General features: G+C 41.7%; 1 protein-coding gene across 1 annotated transcript in view; it reads right to left on the bottom strand.

The window, feature by feature from the left end:
- Positions 1-16,814, bottom strand: part of ERCC6 (ERCC excision repair 6, chromatin remodeling factor) — a 49,704-nt gene that overhangs the window by 4,259 nt on the left and 28,631 nt on the right. The window contains exons 9-18 of the mRNA XM_083738234.1: positions 14,035-14,205; positions 13,677-13,853; positions 11,599-11,715; positions 10,814-10,909; positions 9,045-9,263; positions 7,370-7,480; positions 6,235-6,354; positions 5,697-5,791; positions 3,712-3,857; positions 2,950-3,627 (exon numbers count right to left, since the gene is read on the bottom strand). Coding sequence (XP_083594360.1) covers positions 2,950-3,627; positions 3,712-3,857; positions 5,697-5,791; positions 6,235-6,354; positions 7,370-7,480; positions 9,045-9,263; positions 10,814-10,909; positions 11,599-11,715; positions 13,677-13,853; positions 14,035-14,205 — 1,930 coding nt within the window. The remainder of the gene's footprint in view (positions 1-2,949; positions 3,628-3,711; positions 3,858-5,696; positions 5,792-6,234; positions 6,355-7,369; positions 7,481-9,044; positions 9,264-10,813; positions 10,910-11,598; positions 11,716-13,676; positions 13,854-14,034; positions 14,206-16,814) is intronic.

Raw genomic sequence — 16,814 nt, 5'->3', positions numbered from 1 at the left:
TGGAGGGGCTTAGGTATGGGTGGTGCCAGGGGGGCAGGGAGCAAGCCCCCCAAACAAGGGAAAAGATTTATAATGAATTGAAAAAAATGTTGAAATCTACATTTATAAAGAAACCAGAGGTCTTTCTTCTTGGAATAACAGATTTGGAATTGCCCAAGAAAGATGTTAAATTATTTTTGTATGCCACAACTACTGCTCGTATTTTGTTAGCTAAAAAGTGGAAAACCCAAGAATTACCAACAATAGAAGAATGGCAGATGAAGATGATGGATTTTTCAGAGCTAGCCGACCTAACCGGAAGAATCCGCGACCAGAAGGAGGAGGAGTATCGGGAAGAATGGAATAAATTTAATGATTATCTAGTTAAATTTGTTAAGGTAAATTAACTGAAAATAGCTTGCAGATACTTAATTGGCTTAGGATTTTATTTATGTTAAGTGATGAATTAATATGTTTAATTCCATAAGGTGAAGATTTAAGGATGTTAATGTTTAAGTTAAATTTCATTAGAACTGGGATTTGGAAAACCGTTAAAAGGACATGCAATGAAATTCAACCAAGGGGAAGCGAGGAAGTCACCAAACAAAGTCAATAAGTGTAATTTTCAATAAGGCTATGATTTATGTTTGTCTTGTGTGTTTGTTTGTGAAAACTAATAAAATTTTTGAAAAACAAACAAACAAACAAACAAACAAACAAGGAGCTCGTGCCCCACCATTTGCCCCCCATTTCTGAACCTCTGTCATTAACATATGCTGCAATTTCTCTCTCTAGCCCACTTAGAAATATACCGTATTCTTCGCCCTATAGGACACACTTTTTCCCCTCCAAAAATGAAGGGGAAATGTGTGTGCGTCCTATGGGGCGAATGCAGGCTTTCGCTGAAGCCTGGAGAGCGAGAGGCGTCGGTGCACACCGACCCCTCTCGCTCTCCAGGCTTCAGGAAGCTATCCGCAAGCCTTGGGAGACCGGTGCGACTTCGCTTGCGGATAGCAGGCTGTTCTGGGGACTGGGGTCAGGGGAAACTCAGGCTTCCCCCGTGCCAGCCCCGCGCCTGGGGGGGGGGGGGAAATAAAGTTTTTTTCTTTATTCCCCCCCCCCAAAAAAAAAACTAGGTGTGCCCTATGGGGCGAAAAATACAGTAAATGAGGAGGGGAGGATCATGTACGCTCCTTGGAGAAAAAGGTAGCCTATAGATGCAATAAATAATGCATACACAGGCTACAAATATGCATGAACTTACATACAAGTTCAATTCAACAGTTTACTGGGACTGATTCATGATTTATTATCAGAAGCCCCAAGACCAGTATTGTAACTGGTAGTCAGGGATAAAAATGATCCATACAGAATGACAAGTTTATAAGGAAGCTCACAAAGTATTGCATCTCCTTACACAAATTCCATGAAGGAAAGGTTCTTTTCCACATGACAATTCTATATATATATATATATATATATATATATATATATATATATATCTTCAAAACAAAACAAAACCCTGAATCAATAATGCAAAACAAGCAAATCTATTTAAAGTTTCTAATTATTGTTCAAGTGGCAGAATTTGGCTTATCCTTGAATCGTATTTATTTCATTTATAAAAGTATTTACATGCTGTCCAGCAATACAAAACATCAAGGTGGGATAAAAATAATCATAAAAATGACTGGCTCGCCTTAAGAATATTTAAACAAAAATACTTCAGCTAGAAGAGCACTCCACATCTTGGGTCTGGCAACAGTAAATGCTTGACTTCCAGTTGAAGTTAGCTGGACTTCTGTAAAATGGGGACAACTGTCAGTGCTCTTCCAGATTATATCAGTGATCAAGCTGGGAAAAGAGAGCTCAGGGGGTTCTTTATATATATATATATATATATATATATATATATTAAAGATTTCTTGGTTTACAAAAGTATGTGCCATGTCTCTTTTTTCAAGTTACAGATAGATTTCCTTCCAGTAGCACCTTAAAGACCAACTAAGTTATTTCTTGGTATGAGCTTTCGTGTGCATGCACACTTCTTCAGATACCTTGTATCTGAAGAAGTGTGCATGCACACGAAAGCTCATACCAAGAAATAACTTAGTTGGTCTTTAAGGTGCTACTGGAAGGAAATTTGTTCTTTTTTCAAGTTACGTTTTCTACAGATCAGTTTCATTTGTTGAGACACTAGTGTTACATTAGGAAGAAAAGGGGGAAAGAGGTGATGGGGGAGTGGTGAGTGGGGTGGGCCCGGGGGGCAATGCTTCTATTCTACTTAGTGTATGTGTGGGGTTTTGTGTCAGCGTCACTTGTGTGGGTTCTCTTTACTATTCGCTTGTATTCCTTTGGTGGTGAGAGAGGTTGGGGTGCCCTAGGGTGTGGCTGGTTGTCTTTGATTGGCTGTAGTGACATTTGTTTTTGTGTGTGAGTGGTGTGTGTGTGTTTGGATCAGGTTAGCCAGATTGATTTGTATGCTGTTGGTGGGTTCTTGTTGTCTTGTTGGGCTGTGTATGTGATAAAATGTAACCATACTGGGGTGAAGGTGCTTTCTTCTATTTGTCCCTGTGTCAGTTTCAGTTTGTTGGTTAGTTTTTCTAATAAGGCTGCTTCCCATACTATTTGATACCATTGGTCTATATTTACTCCTGACAGATCTCTCCAGTGCCTGGCTATGATGTTTCTGGCTGCTGAGAGTAGGTGGGTTATGAGTTCTTTGTGTTGTGAGTGGGCATTATTGTCTTGGAAGATGTTTAGTAGGGCCAGTTCTGGGGTGACCTCTAAACTCAGGGGCTTCTTAAAGTATCCTGGGCCCATGTTGTTCAGGGCTTTGTATATTAATACAAGAACCTCGAAGGTAACATCTGGCAGTGCAGATGTTTTAGCAGAGGTGGCACATGCTGCCATCCGCAATGGGCCTTCTGGGCTTGTGCCAGGCTAAATACTGCACAAGGAGAGAGTTACCTGATTTTTTGAAAAGCTTCTCCAAAACATAATCCTCGACTTTCTTGGGATGCTTCCCTTCCTCGCTGTCCTCCTTTCGGTACTTTCTCTGCTTCACAAGGTGAGGAATCCGCTGACCCTCAAATCTGGCATCCCGAGAACGTTCCCGCTTCCGTGGCCTGTGCTTGTGATGTTTCGTTTTTGAGGTGTGCTTGCTGCAATTATTCTCCAGTTGCTCATTCCCATCCTGCGCCTGGCAATGGCTATTTTTCTCATGTACGAGATCACGCCGACTTTCAACAAATACGCTTGTATCACCAACGGGAAAGGAATCCAAACACACCATGTTCTCGGGCGCTTCTTTCTTCTCCAACTGCGCTCCCTCATCACCGGATCCTAAAGGTTTCTCTTCCACTCCGCTCAATGGATCTGTAGGACCAGCTGCCGTCATCTGAGCATCACTTTTGGGAGGACTGCAAATCTGAGGAGACACTTCTGTGCTGTGCTTGACTGTTTCATCTGGTTCTGTTGATGTAGTAGGTGAACTTACACGCTGCCTTTCCGAGAAGGAATCTGGCAGCCTGGTGCTTGTGGGCGATGTACGTCCTGCAAGGCGGTGCCGTCGCTTAGAAGCGCCAGGTAAATTCACAGCTTTACGCTTTAACTGCCATTTGGGTGTTGGAACATCAGAGCCAGTGCCTGAAACGAATTACACAGAAAATCACTGGCTGTTGCTATCCCATATTTTGTTGTGCAGATACTACAATTCCTCATCAGACATACCTGCAAATATAGCGCTGGTTTCGGTCCCTTGTGTCCCATCTGGGCTGCTCAACGTAAAGAGCTCATAGAGGTCGTTTGATTTGAAGAAGCGCCTCTGCTTCGGATCCTTCAACACTCTATTTGTTAGAAACTGTTTGAAGATTTGTCTGGAAAAAAACACAGAATTTTGTGTTAAGATATGCATAGCTTTCTGTTCAAAGCACTAAACTTAACAATGCAAATTTTACCCCAGGGAAAAATTACACAGTGCAGCAAGACTCTTGCTTCACATGAATGCTCTGAGTTGCTTTGGTAACTTTTAAGCAATCCACAAACTGCTAACCATATGAGTTTACTGCACTTAATCTCATGACACACCAAAGATATATCCCACGAAACACTGTTTATCCACAGCAGAAAATACAAACAAAAAGGAAATCCCCATAAAAGAGGAGGAAGGGGGAAAGAAAGCTAAATCCAGCAAGAATTTTGGCAGAGGGTTCAAACCAACAAGCTATAATAAAAATTGCTTCAGAGATGGTAATATTAAAAGAAAAACTTGAGGGGAGTGAGAATATGGAACTGAGGGGAGCTATGCTCATCATTAAGCCTATCAATGATAACTTTTAACACTAAATTCGCACTAGTCACCCACATAGTACCTGCTTCAGGGGCTTCCTGATACAGAGCCAACATTTTTCTGGTACATTTGCATCCCAGCATCTCATAAAAAAGAACCAAGCAAACCCCAGCCTACAGAGGGCAAGTGAGATGATCTTAAAAGCTTAGAGACTGGTTAGAATAAAAACAACTTCTTCGGGACTTGAACCTTAGTCTCCTGTGTCAAACTACAAGCTGTGGCTATACACTGGCCAGGCTTAGATGTCACAGCCAAACCATGGTTAGGACACCAGGAATATGCTGCAGAACGTATTGCTTTTTTCTTTACACCACGTCAGTGAAGCCAAGAGAGGGGTCCTGTCGTCTGGGCAGCCCTGGACCCCCGGAGGTGCACTCCACTGACAGAGAGATGCCAACAACAGCAATAAGGCTCCTCCTCAGCTTCCAGGTTCATGATAATTCTATTTACTGTGACATCTAAATCAGACAAACTATGGTTGTTACTGAGCATAATTCGCAGACATTACGGTTTGAGATAGGTCCCTAATTCTGGCTTGGAAGTGATCTATGCTCCATACAAACTTACAGCAGATTCTCAGTTACTGAACCATTGTTTTGCTCAGTCTAAACCGCTTATTTCAGGCACAAGCAGCTCCCGCCCTACTGGAAGTGGCTACCAAATGTTATTCTCTACTGTCAGAAAAAGCTTCCTAAGGCTTGTCGGACAGAAGAAGCTAGATCCACGGATACAGGTTTGTGTCAGTATTTACAGAACCAGGGAATGCAAACTTTTGTTACTCTATACTGTCAGCCTCTAAAGTGTTGATCCATTCTGGGATAGGGTGGGGTGGTTAGGAAGGAAGGAAGGAAGGAAGGAAGGAAGGAAGGAAGGAAGGAAGGAAGGAAAGACACCTTTTCTCTTTCCCATGTCTCCAAAGACCTTCCTTTGTGTGCGATGTGTTCAGCCCCGAAACTAAACTTTATGCAGTTTAGTTGCAGTAGTAGCTGCATTCACCAAGATATAGACAAGCAGAATGCACTTCCAAGTAGCCCCTGACCTGCCACTGAGCTCCTTGCTTAGCACAAACGGTGACACACAAGCCAGGACATACCCCTTTCCCCCATCCCTATCCCCATCCATGGCTGGAATTTCTCCTTGCACATGTTGTCGGCAGAGGTTGAAAAAGAACACAATGCAGCAAAATGGTTGAAGCTAAGTAGGTTTGAGCCTGGTTAGTGCCTGGATGGGAGGCTGCCTGAGAACCCTTTGTACACCGCTTTAAGTTTCACAGCAGGGGAAAAAAACAGCAAAATGCAAATAAATGCTGTTCCTCAGAGCTGCACCTGGTGAAACACTAGCAAGTCAATGCGAGTGTGCCACTCACCTGTGGTAAATCTTTTCTTCGATAGTACCAGCAGTAAGAAGTCTGTACACGGTTACTTCTCTCATCTGGCCTATTCTCCAAGCACGTTCGCGAGCCTAGAATACAAAGAAGTGTTTTGCAAACGGCATTTTCAGACACAACATTCCGGAAGCCAGACCAAATTAAAAACCTTAACTAATGTGCTTAAAAGCAGCCACATCGCCGCCTTTAGAAAAAGAAGCAGACATGCAATTTTTGGCATGAAAATAGTTCAGGGGAAGAGGATTAAATCCCACTCCCTCCACACTGTGATTAAAAACTGGACCAGGATTCCCAGAGCTACGTTTTCTAAAGGAAGAGATGTGAGTGGTTCTAAGCACATTTGGCTAAAACACCTTCAACATGGATGTGCAGACTGGAAAACCACAGCAGTTAACATTCTGAGCCTTGCATGCTTCTGAATGGTCAAAGTTAAGACATCCTGGCTCAAGGCAGATGTTGAACTGGCTTATTTCTAAAGGTACATCTCAGATTTAATATTCTTTTCCATGAAACCTACCTGAGTGTCTGTGCTGGGATTCCAGTCGGGGTCATAAATAATCACTCTGTCTGCACCCGTCAAGTTAATACCAAGCCCACCGACTCGAGTGGTAAGTAGGAATACAAATAAGGATTCGTCCTGTAAATACATACACCACAAGGTACATTTAGGAAAAGTTGAAAAATGTGTTTCTAGGTCTTTCCAGCCTATGGATGCAGTGAATGTGCTTCTTGGCTGCCCAAGGCTGTAAAATCTTAAACATTTTTACTTGGGAACAAATTCCACTAAAATAAAGCTAAAACTAACTTACACCTGTGATTCACATATAGCAAATGTAGTTATTTGCGTGTACGTTTGAAGGAGCAAGGCCACACATCTGCAAAGTTCAAGTGCTAAGAATTATTATAAGCTGATCAAATAATTGTTGTGACATGGGAACCATTAGAACTGAACAGAATAGGTTGAAGGAAAACCTTCATTCATTGTTCTGTCTGAACTGTGAAACTAAATTTAAACCCTGCCAGGCTTGAAATTCCAAGGGTGGGTGGGTGGATGGGCAATTTATGCAGTTTTAAAAACTATTTAGGAGCTTTGGAAGTGATAAATAATAATCACAGTTCAGTGGTACCGTGGTTCTTAAACTTAATTCGTCCCAGGAGTCTGTTTGACTCCTGAAACTGTTCGCAAACCAAGGCGCAACATCCGATTGGCTGCAGGAGCTTCCTGCACTCAACTGGAAGCCACGTCGGATGTTTGGCTACCGCAAAATGTTCGCAAACTGGAACACTTACTTCTGGGTTTGCAGTGTTTGGGAGCCGATTTGTTCGACAACTAAGCTGTTTGAGAACAAAGGTACCACTGTAACTTTTATTTTAAATATTGGTGCATCTTCGAATCTCATCCTTTCGTGTTAGGTAGCAGCAGCAACAACAACAACAACAGCAATAATAATAATAGTTATTATCAGAACCTGGTAAATGTTTTATTATTTTGAGTGTTGGGAATGTTGCACCTGTGAATGGTTCCATAAGTTTCCTACAAGTCTTTTCATCTGAGTCTTGCTCTTCTTGTTAACCCTTACCAAACTGAATGCTAAATTCCATGCGTCTCCAATGAAGATCAGAGACCACCTGGCTGATCCAGAGTTTCTTACCTCATTAAATCTTGCAATAAGGGGTTGCCTTGATGCCACTGTTGTGGTGCCATCCATCTTGAGATAGGAATAGCTTCTCTGCTTTAGAAACGCTTCGAGAATGTGCAGCATCTGCAAAATTGAGGGGGAAAAGATTGATGCTGAGCAGCAAAACAAAATCAAAACAGTCACTGTACAGCATAAAAACTAATGGCAGAGATCATGATGACTTATTAAATGTCTATGCTGCCACTCGTCCAAAGATCACAGGGTGGTTTACAATATAAAAACAGAAAAATACATTTAAACACTTCTCTCATACAGAAATTGTTTCTGCCTACCCATGCTGAATAAATACAAAGAAGGTTCTAAGTAGGACATTTTTCAGCCACAAATTAAAATCCAAGTCTACTCAAAGTTGATATGTGCAACTGAAATTAGAGTAGGGAATGCTCTCACTAAAGTACCAAAACCTGATTTTATTCATTATCTAATGGACTTTGAAATGGAAGATTCACTTTTACTCTTAGTTTTTTTAAAATTCCAGTTAATCCAATTAATAGCTATCTTATTTAGGTATATTAAAGGCTTGGTGCTAGCTGATGTCAGGGAAATTGTTCAATATATATTGACAGTGTCATGAGCAACTATCTGTTATAATTGGGGGGGAGGGAGGACTCCAACACTGAAATGGTAAAACTGATCAACAGAGTCATAAAAGCGAGGCAATCTTATCTCTTTGTTGAAAAATCTAGTTTTCATCATTGAAAACAGGTGTAAGAAGTGCAAGAAAATGTAAATCCACACACATTGTTGAGAATATTGTGAAATATTTTATGTATTGGAAGCAATTGGCATATGCATTTCTATTTGAATTCTTTAGGTGGTTATATGTTGGAAATTTGCATCTATTTATCTACTACGTATCTTGCTAAATTGTACCCTGTTATTTTTATTTTTCTCAGTACAGTGGCAAAGGACCCCTGACCGTTAAGTCCAGTCGCGGACGATTCTGGGGTTGCAGCGCTCATCTCGCTTTACTGGCTGAGGGAGCTGACGTTGGTCATGTGGCCAGCATGGCTAAGCCACTTCTGGCGAACCAGAACACCATTTACCTTCCCACCGCAGCAATATCTATTTAGCTACTTGCACTTTGACGTGCTTTCGAACTGCTAGGTTGGCAGGAGCAGGGACTGAACAATGGAAGCTCACCCGTCGCAGGGATTTGAACCGCTGACCTTCTGATCGGCAAGCCCTAGGTTCTGTGGTTTAGACCACAGCGCCAACCGCACCTCAGTTTAAGAACAGCCCTGTTTACGAACTATTCGGTATATGAACTCCGCAAAACCGGAAGTAGTGTTCTGGTTAGCGAACTTTACCTCGGTTTACGAACGGAAGGCCTCCTTAGGGAAAGTGCACCTCAGTTTAAGAACAGCTTTGGTTTAAGAATGGACTCCTGGAACAGATTAAGTTCGTAAACCGAGGTACCACTGCATTGTTATAAGGTATTTATTTGAAAATATAAACGAAAACATTTGTGCATATTCCCGAGGCATGTCAATCAGAACTACACAAAACTTTGCCCCTTGGCTTTAAAACGTTGCTTTCTGGGAGGATTCTGCAGGCAACTTTCTAGTGTGCAGCATCAGGTCACAGCTGTGGACTTGAGACAGAGAAGATGCAAAGTGTGACTTACCTGCCGAGACTGAGTAAAGAGAAGTACTCTGTGGCCTTGCTTGTGCCATATTTTCAGCAGAGACTCTACAACTATCATTTTCCCAGAACGCTTCCAGAATCCAAAATGGTCTTCTTCCTTCAATTCTTCATCAGGGACACCCTTCAAAATTTTAGGACCACCGGAAAAGAGGTCTGGGTGGTTGCAGATCTTTCTCAGGGCCACCAATCCGGAGAAAATCTACACAGAGGATAGCCAAATGTTTATTCTCTGCATGTTCCGGTCCTTCCACATTTAAGCCAGCATAACAGATCAGAATGAAAGCAAGTGGGCACTGGAAGAAGGTTTTCAACAAGAGACTAGGGCTCTTATATCGTAACATATCACCAGCTAAACTTTGCAGTATATTAAGGCATCTGGGAGGAGGAAAGAAAGCGGGGAGGGAAAAGGCAGCTGCTGGCCATGCAGACGATTGGTGTCACTGTGCGCAACTTCTGCCTCTTCCTGGTGAGGCTGGGCAGGCAGTGCTGCCCGGGGCGGAGCCCATAAGCCTGGGTACCGCATGACATGGCACTGCAGAGCTGCCCATTTCCCTGGAACCGCCAGCTGTGGCTCATCCTGACGACTGTCGCTTGCTGCTTAAGAAGAAGTGGCTACCAGGAGCCACTATTCTGCTTGGTGCAAGGAGGGAGGAGGCAAAATGGAAACAAGAAGAAATTCCAACGAAAGAATGGCAGACGAAATTACTGGACTATGCAGAATTGGACAAAATGACAGGAAGGATTCAAAACCTGTGGGACCAGAGATTTACAGAAGATTGGAAGAAGTATATGAATTATTTGAAGAGCAACTGTAATCAACAAATTATGCTAGTAGGACTACAAGAAGTTTTGTAAGGAGAAATATACAAAGTGTTACAAAGTAGAAAAAGATAAGAAATATTGGTTATGAGTTTGAAATGTAATAGGGATGATAAGAAATGCATACTGAAAGATTAGATTGGAAAATTTTCAGACAGGATTGATGGAAGTCAAAAATTTGAATAAGATGTAAAAGTATGTTTAATTACTGTTGAAAATGATATGTTAAAGAAAACACTAATAAAAAATTATATTTAAAAAAAAAAAAAGGAGAGAGGAGGCAGCCTGCCAGCGCTCGCACGGCTAGAAAAAGATACGAAGATGTTGGCAGGTAGGCAGGCAGGCAAGCACGACTCCCGAGGCTGGTAGCTGCGCCGCAGAGGGCGAGTGGGCAAGCATCAGGTGGCCTACTGAAATGTGCAATGCGCTGGCACAAGCAGGGACTCGCAATACATTGCCTGATTGGAAATTCTGAAATCGCTCTCACAATTTTAACCTTAAACCGGTTTCAGGCAATGCACTGATACATCTCCCAGGCCTACGAGAGACGTTTATTTCTCCCTCAGTAAAACTACTATAATTCTCATGCCAAATAAATTATGCACTGCCAAAGGTACTGGCTGCAGAATTCACTCTTTCAATTCCACCGCCACTCCTCTGCTTTTCTTCCTACAGTGCTTGTTTTCACTGAGACATATGCACTACATGAAAATGCAGCTCCTTAGACTGAAGACGTTGGCCAGTGCGAATTTAAAGGACTTATTTGATAACTGTAAAGGTAAATATGCTATGTTGTCGGTTCTGTTAACTTCTCATGCCTACTAACTAACCCTCTGTTAGTGCTCTGCTAAGCTGTTTGACAGCAAATGGAAAAGATGAACTTTTTCCTTTCATGCTATCTGGCACGCCAATTTCTTTCTTTGCACTGACCTGCATGTCTCCGTTGAGAATCTGATAAACCTCTTTGGAATCAATAAACGTTTTGTATACTTGGTGCTGCTCATCTGTCAAACGGCAAAACAATACCTAAAAAAGAGACACTGCAGACATTATTACATGTAGAAAGTATGGAGCTATACTTAACATGAATGAAAAATACAGATCTTTCCCCAAGGAGCTCACGATCTATGAACTGGCATAGGTTTTGCTTTTATCGCAGGGATTAGCAGCTCAGTGGAGACTTTCCCAGCCCCTGGGCTCATCATCTGTTAAAACTCACGAGTTGCAGCCACAACATAGAATTTCCTCACCCTTGGTCCTCAAGGGGAAATCTTACTTAATTCTATATTGTGAGCTCTGCAGAGTTCTCCTGCTTGCTAATATTAGCCTGTGCTGCAACACAGTTATACATAATTTATTTCATGTTCTTAAAGTACCCAAATAAGCTTAGATCCGACAAGAAAATAAATATTGCAAAAAAAACCCCCAAAAACACCTTTCTCAGGGCGGAGTAAGGGGAAGTTCCATCGTTAAAGCAGATGTCTGTTGCATGAATGGAACAGTAGTATTGGATACAACCCATATCTTTTAACCCAATTCATTAAATTGGTGGAAGTGTGTCACGAGGAAGCAACAGGAAAGTAAGTGGGGCAATGTGCTATGGTTATCCTTGTGACTTCCCACCCTAGACACTCAGTGAGCTGCTCAAAGCATAACTTCACATGTAGCCTCTCTCAGATAAATTTCGGGGTGCAAAATACAGAGTCAAACAATACCTGCTCATTTTTCTCCGGTAGTGACAGGCTCATTTTAACATCCGCCTTCATTCTCCGCAACAGATAGGGATTAATTGCGTCCCGTAAAATGCAAGCACACTTATATGCTGTTTTTACCTTTTGAAGGGGAAAAAACGCCAATGCTAGTTTATTAATCATACTTGCTTTCCACATTTTGCCCCAAACCTCTCACTAATAGCTCAGCATAATACGCATGGGGCTTATTCCATTTTATCCTCTCGCAAAAACAACTGTGACGTGGGTTAGGCTCAACGTACGCTGACCCAAAGGTTACCTGTTAGGTTTCATGATTGACTAGAAATCCTAACCCTGGTTCTCCTGGTCTGTCCAACACTCCAACCAGTGCACCACACTGAATATTTATGTTAATGTACTTTGGAGGATAAAATACTTCACCGGTTAGTGAAAACTTGTAGGTTATCATGCTGATATTTTCCACACTTATTATGTCTTTTTGCATGTACATTTAAATGAAAGCAAACTCATACGGGCACCAGTTGCGTCTAAACCAGTAGTTCCCAACCTTTTTGGGGCCATGCCCCACCTAGGCATCTCTAAAAGCCTGATTCACCCCCACCCCCGACATATAATTCTTATTATTCAAAAAGTGAACTATTCACGTGGAGGAAGCCTAAAAGGCCATTAACTGTTAATAACTCATTCTCGAATTGCTCACCTTAAAAATCAAATTGCCCCCCTGTGGGGTTTAGGAACCACAGATCTAAACTAACAGCAAATCATTCTCCGTTCATTTTAAAAATAGTTGGTGGAATTTATCTGAAAGGACATAAAAATAAAAACTACATAGAATTGCAGCAAACCCCACTTGAACATGTGCCATTCCCTCCAGCAGTGCAGCTGTGTGCCTATCAATCTGAAATCAAAATAGGGTCACCCAAAAATAAGGTAGGCCGAGTGCGGACATCCGGAAAACAACCAAAAATGGCCTGGTAGTAAGATGTGAGTTTACAAAGAGAGATTGGGGGTGGGGAAGTGTCTAAAGAATTCAAAATCAGCAGACTAGGTGAGTCTACCAATCAAGTCTATAACTGTGAGCAATCTGAGAAACTGAATGAAGCTAAGTGAAGTTGAAAACCCCTCTCCTGCCCTCAGAGGGAAAATGAATATCAACTCCACCGGACATCATTTTAAAAAGGACTTTGGTGTGACTCTAAACTGTGTTCAGAAATGGTTTGTCAAGTGACGTGGGCTTGCTGTTAAGAGTAAAAGTTCAACGCTCCCTTGGCAAAACCTCTGCTTGGAAGCCCATGAGTGATTGCTCGGATACTGGTCACTGCGCCTAAGACACCCTGCTATAGAATCTGCCTTTGTATATTATGCTATCCAGTAATTCTCTTGCATTTCTTCATGTACTAAATGGTGGATGGCCTTATGTGGTCAGTTTGGAATTAACAAGGCTCTCCATATTATCCTGCTCATTCATTTAGATCAATAGGGAGGCCTCCTGTGGTTCTATCATCAGATGAAGTTTGTGGGACAGCAGTGTGGGACGGGGCCTTCTTGATGGTGGCACCATCTCTGAAATGCATCCTTCTGGGGTTCATCTGGCACAAACATCATTTACCTTTTCAGTAGCAGATGAAGATGTACCTGTTTGCCCAGCTCTTTGGCAGGGGGTGAGCTAAGACATTCAGTCACTATGTTATGATGGCTCACTGTTGTTTTAGTGCCTATTAGCACTTTTGTTAATTTTTACCTGATTTTTGTATTTTGTATGCAATAGTTTTTTATTGTCTGTTATATGTAAACTCAGCCTTGGATTGTCTGATGAAGGGCACAATTAAGAATCCAGTAAATAATAATAGTAATAGCATGACTTCATTAGCGGAGATCTAAGTCTTATTTAATTAGTTTTGAATTGTGGTTTTATTCTGCACGATTCTTAGGATTCTCTTTGTTGTTTACTGTTTTATTCTTTTAATGTTAACTGTTGAGGAGATGATAGGACATTTAGCGACTGTGTTAGAACATGGCCTGGAACTGAGCTTTCAAAGGGACCTGTACAAGGCACATTTTCTGAGAACTGCCTCTTTTACCTGAACTGGAGAGGCATTGGAATAGCCTCCCATGGTTATTGGAACAGAAAATTGCTCCATGAAGACAGGAAGTGTCCCTAGTTTTCCTGGAAATACGAAGTCAAAGAGGGACCACAGCTCTTTTAGGTTGTTTTGCATAGGTGAGCCAGACAAGATGATTCGATGAGGAGTGCAGAACTGTAAATGCAGGGAGAAGCGTATGCATGTCATAATAAAATACAGAAAAGTGCAAATTCCACCAATAATTTACACATGACACAAAGTCTTTGAAACATGGCCTAAGCGTGAAGTAAGCGTTAAGACAAAGTTTATCACTAATTTAACCAATCAAAATGCTTTTGTTTTTAAAGAGTCTTACCTGTTTGCAGGCAACCGTGACTGCAGCATTTGGATTCCGAATTTTATGTCCCTCATCTAGAATCACATAATGCCAGCCGTAACCATGGATGTTATCTTGCAGCATGCGAATGTAAGAGTAGGAGGTTATCAGAATGCCACTACATGCTACAATTTCCTGAATCAGTTTTACCTGCAAAGAGAACAATACGTTGTCAATTACTGAAACTATGAGAGTCCATAAAGAAAGTACTGTTTTGGATAACCAATGTCCCAGGCAGCACTAACACGGCAACACTTGTCACAGGACTTAAGCACGCATTAAAATAAACACGTTTCATTCCGATATTGCAAGGGGGAAAATAGCAAGTCCCGAAAAGCCAAATCTAGGACTGAACAATCCTCCATTACAAGGAATGAGTTAAGGCACTAACAAATTCAATTGTATCTCTTCCCCTTCCCTAAAAAAGCATGACCACTGTAAGTTAAGACACGTCCTTTGGCTTCAGCATCAGGTATGCAAGTAAGGATACTGGGCTGTCTCACATAGAGTTGAGCGAGTCACCATAGGGCAGCACTACAAAGCACTGAGAATGCACTATGAATATAGCAGAGCAGCAAATTGAGAACTCGCTGTGCTAAATCAATTTGATTTGCTGCTGTGTCACTATCACCTCTTCCTCCCCTTACAACTTCATGAGGAACGAACAAACTAGGACTTGAATTTTTTTTTAAATGTCTTTTTTAAACAGAAGGGGGAAAAAACATTTATTTTAAAAGGAGGCTAACTTTCATGAATAGTTATTGAATTTGATACCACTAGAAAAGATCTCTAATGCCAAATGTCTATTTTTGTAAGGAATCGTATTTCCAAAAGGAGAAAGGAAGTATGATCACTAGTTAATGAAATTAACAGATTCAGTTTACTATGGAGGTAAAAAACAGACTCTCTTGCCCCTATAGTAAAATCTGATATTTTTAAGCCCCCACTGCAACCCACATTCATTGCATCTATTTCCTAGCAATGGTCTACTGCAGAATACTATAGGCATCTCTACTCAAACACTTAAGACAAATCATCTCAGGCGATTTCAAATTAAAAGCTTGTAAAATATGTAACCTCTCCTAGATTTTGCAATTAATAGGGTATGTCTGCAATTAGCCTGACTTACAGAAGGCTGCTACAATGTTGTCATTAAAAGATGTTTTGTGAAAGTGCTCCTGTTATTATGGGGGCTCAGGAGACCAATCCCTCCTAGAGGGCAAACAGTGTAGTGGTAGAAAACAACAGCCATAAATCACACTGTCAGGCAGCACAGAGAACAGGAGTAAAAACACAAGGCACATGAAGGCCATTCACTGTAGACACAGCACAGCAGAGTCCTACTCAGGATTTACTGAACCTGTAATTAATTAAAATTTCCTTCAAGCCAAATCTTTTATTAAACAAGGATTTGTGCTGACAATGAAGGAAAAACACAGAAAGGCAATTCATCACCGACCACTTCCCCCAGTTCAGGTTAAGGTAATGTAAGCTTTGCCACACGAAAGTCTGTTGAGTTCTGTAAAGGGAAACAGATTTGCAGAGCTCAGAGGGACCTCGTGGTGCACCCCGACAGAACTCTCAGATAATTTATAAGCATATTCAATGTTGTGCTCTAAGGACGCGTCTGCTTCCGCATTTCATTTCATCGTTGCCCGTTTCTACCCAGGAACTGACCGACAAACACGTACCTTCCTCCTAACATCACAGGCGAGGGCTTTTAATATTTTCTTCTCTTAAAATTCAATCTCCACAACTAAAGCCTTTTACAGCCACTTCAATCACTTCTGACACAGAAAAACAGGATGGGATAAGACTAAGGATTATGAAGTAGCCAGAATCTGGGATGGAAAAACAGTCAGGTTTTCAGCTTCTATCGTCAGGTTAAATGAGGATGGCAGCTAAAATCGCAGGTGCGCGGGTGAAAGCCAGAGCAATCCCATAACAGCTTTAACTTTTGTAATGAGACACATGGTTTTGTGGAAGAAGGGAAATGGTTTGGTGCCCTAATTCCCCCTCTACCTTATTGCATAAATGCTTTTTAGCATGTTTGTATTTTGAACCTGCTTCTACCACCACACCCCCCAAGACATAAGGAAGAACTCCTAGGCTACCCAGCAATGACTGTGACAGCATATACAGTGATACCTCAGGTTAAGTATTTTATTCGCTCCGGAGGTCCGTACTTAACCTGAAACTGTTCTTAACCTGAAGCACCACTTTAGCTAATGGGGCCTCCTGCTGCTGTCACGCCCTCAGAGCACGATTTCTGTTCTCATCCTGAAGCAAAGTTCTTAACCCGAAGCACTATTTCTGGGTTAGCGGAGTCTGTAACCTGAAGCGTATGTAACCTGAAGTGTATGTAACCCGAGGTACCCCTGTACTAAACTCTACAGAGCGAAAGGGTCAACGTAGTAGGTGTGCTATTCTGAAATCTGTTTTGTCAAGAAAAATAAAGGGCTGAAGAAATACTGCACATGCTACTCTAACCTCAGCTCTGCTCTGCTTTAGAGAGAGGGCTATTGAGAGAAGGAACTGCTTAACTTTACATCAATATGCCTTCTGGCACTGAAATTGTGCCAGCCTTATGCCTCAACTCTGCACTTAATGAAGTTTCTGCAAAGGGATTTATGCACTTCGGGAGCTGATACGAATGGTGAGAGAACAAAATAGAGGTCAAGGATTTCACAGAGATGTGCGCTACTAAATGAGAAGTGTCACCCTACGGTGCCACAGTATCCTTTCTCCACTCTTCCTCC

The sequence above is a fragment of the Podarcis gaigeae genome, assembly GCF_964106915.1.
Source record: "Podarcis gaigeae genome assembly, chromosome: 5".
Classification (NCBI taxonomy): Eukaryota; Metazoa; Chordata; class Lepidosauria; order Squamata; family Lacertidae; genus Podarcis; species Podarcis gaigeae.
Note: the sequence above shows the minus strand (reverse complement) of the source record. Positions and strands in the feature narration are given on the sequence as shown.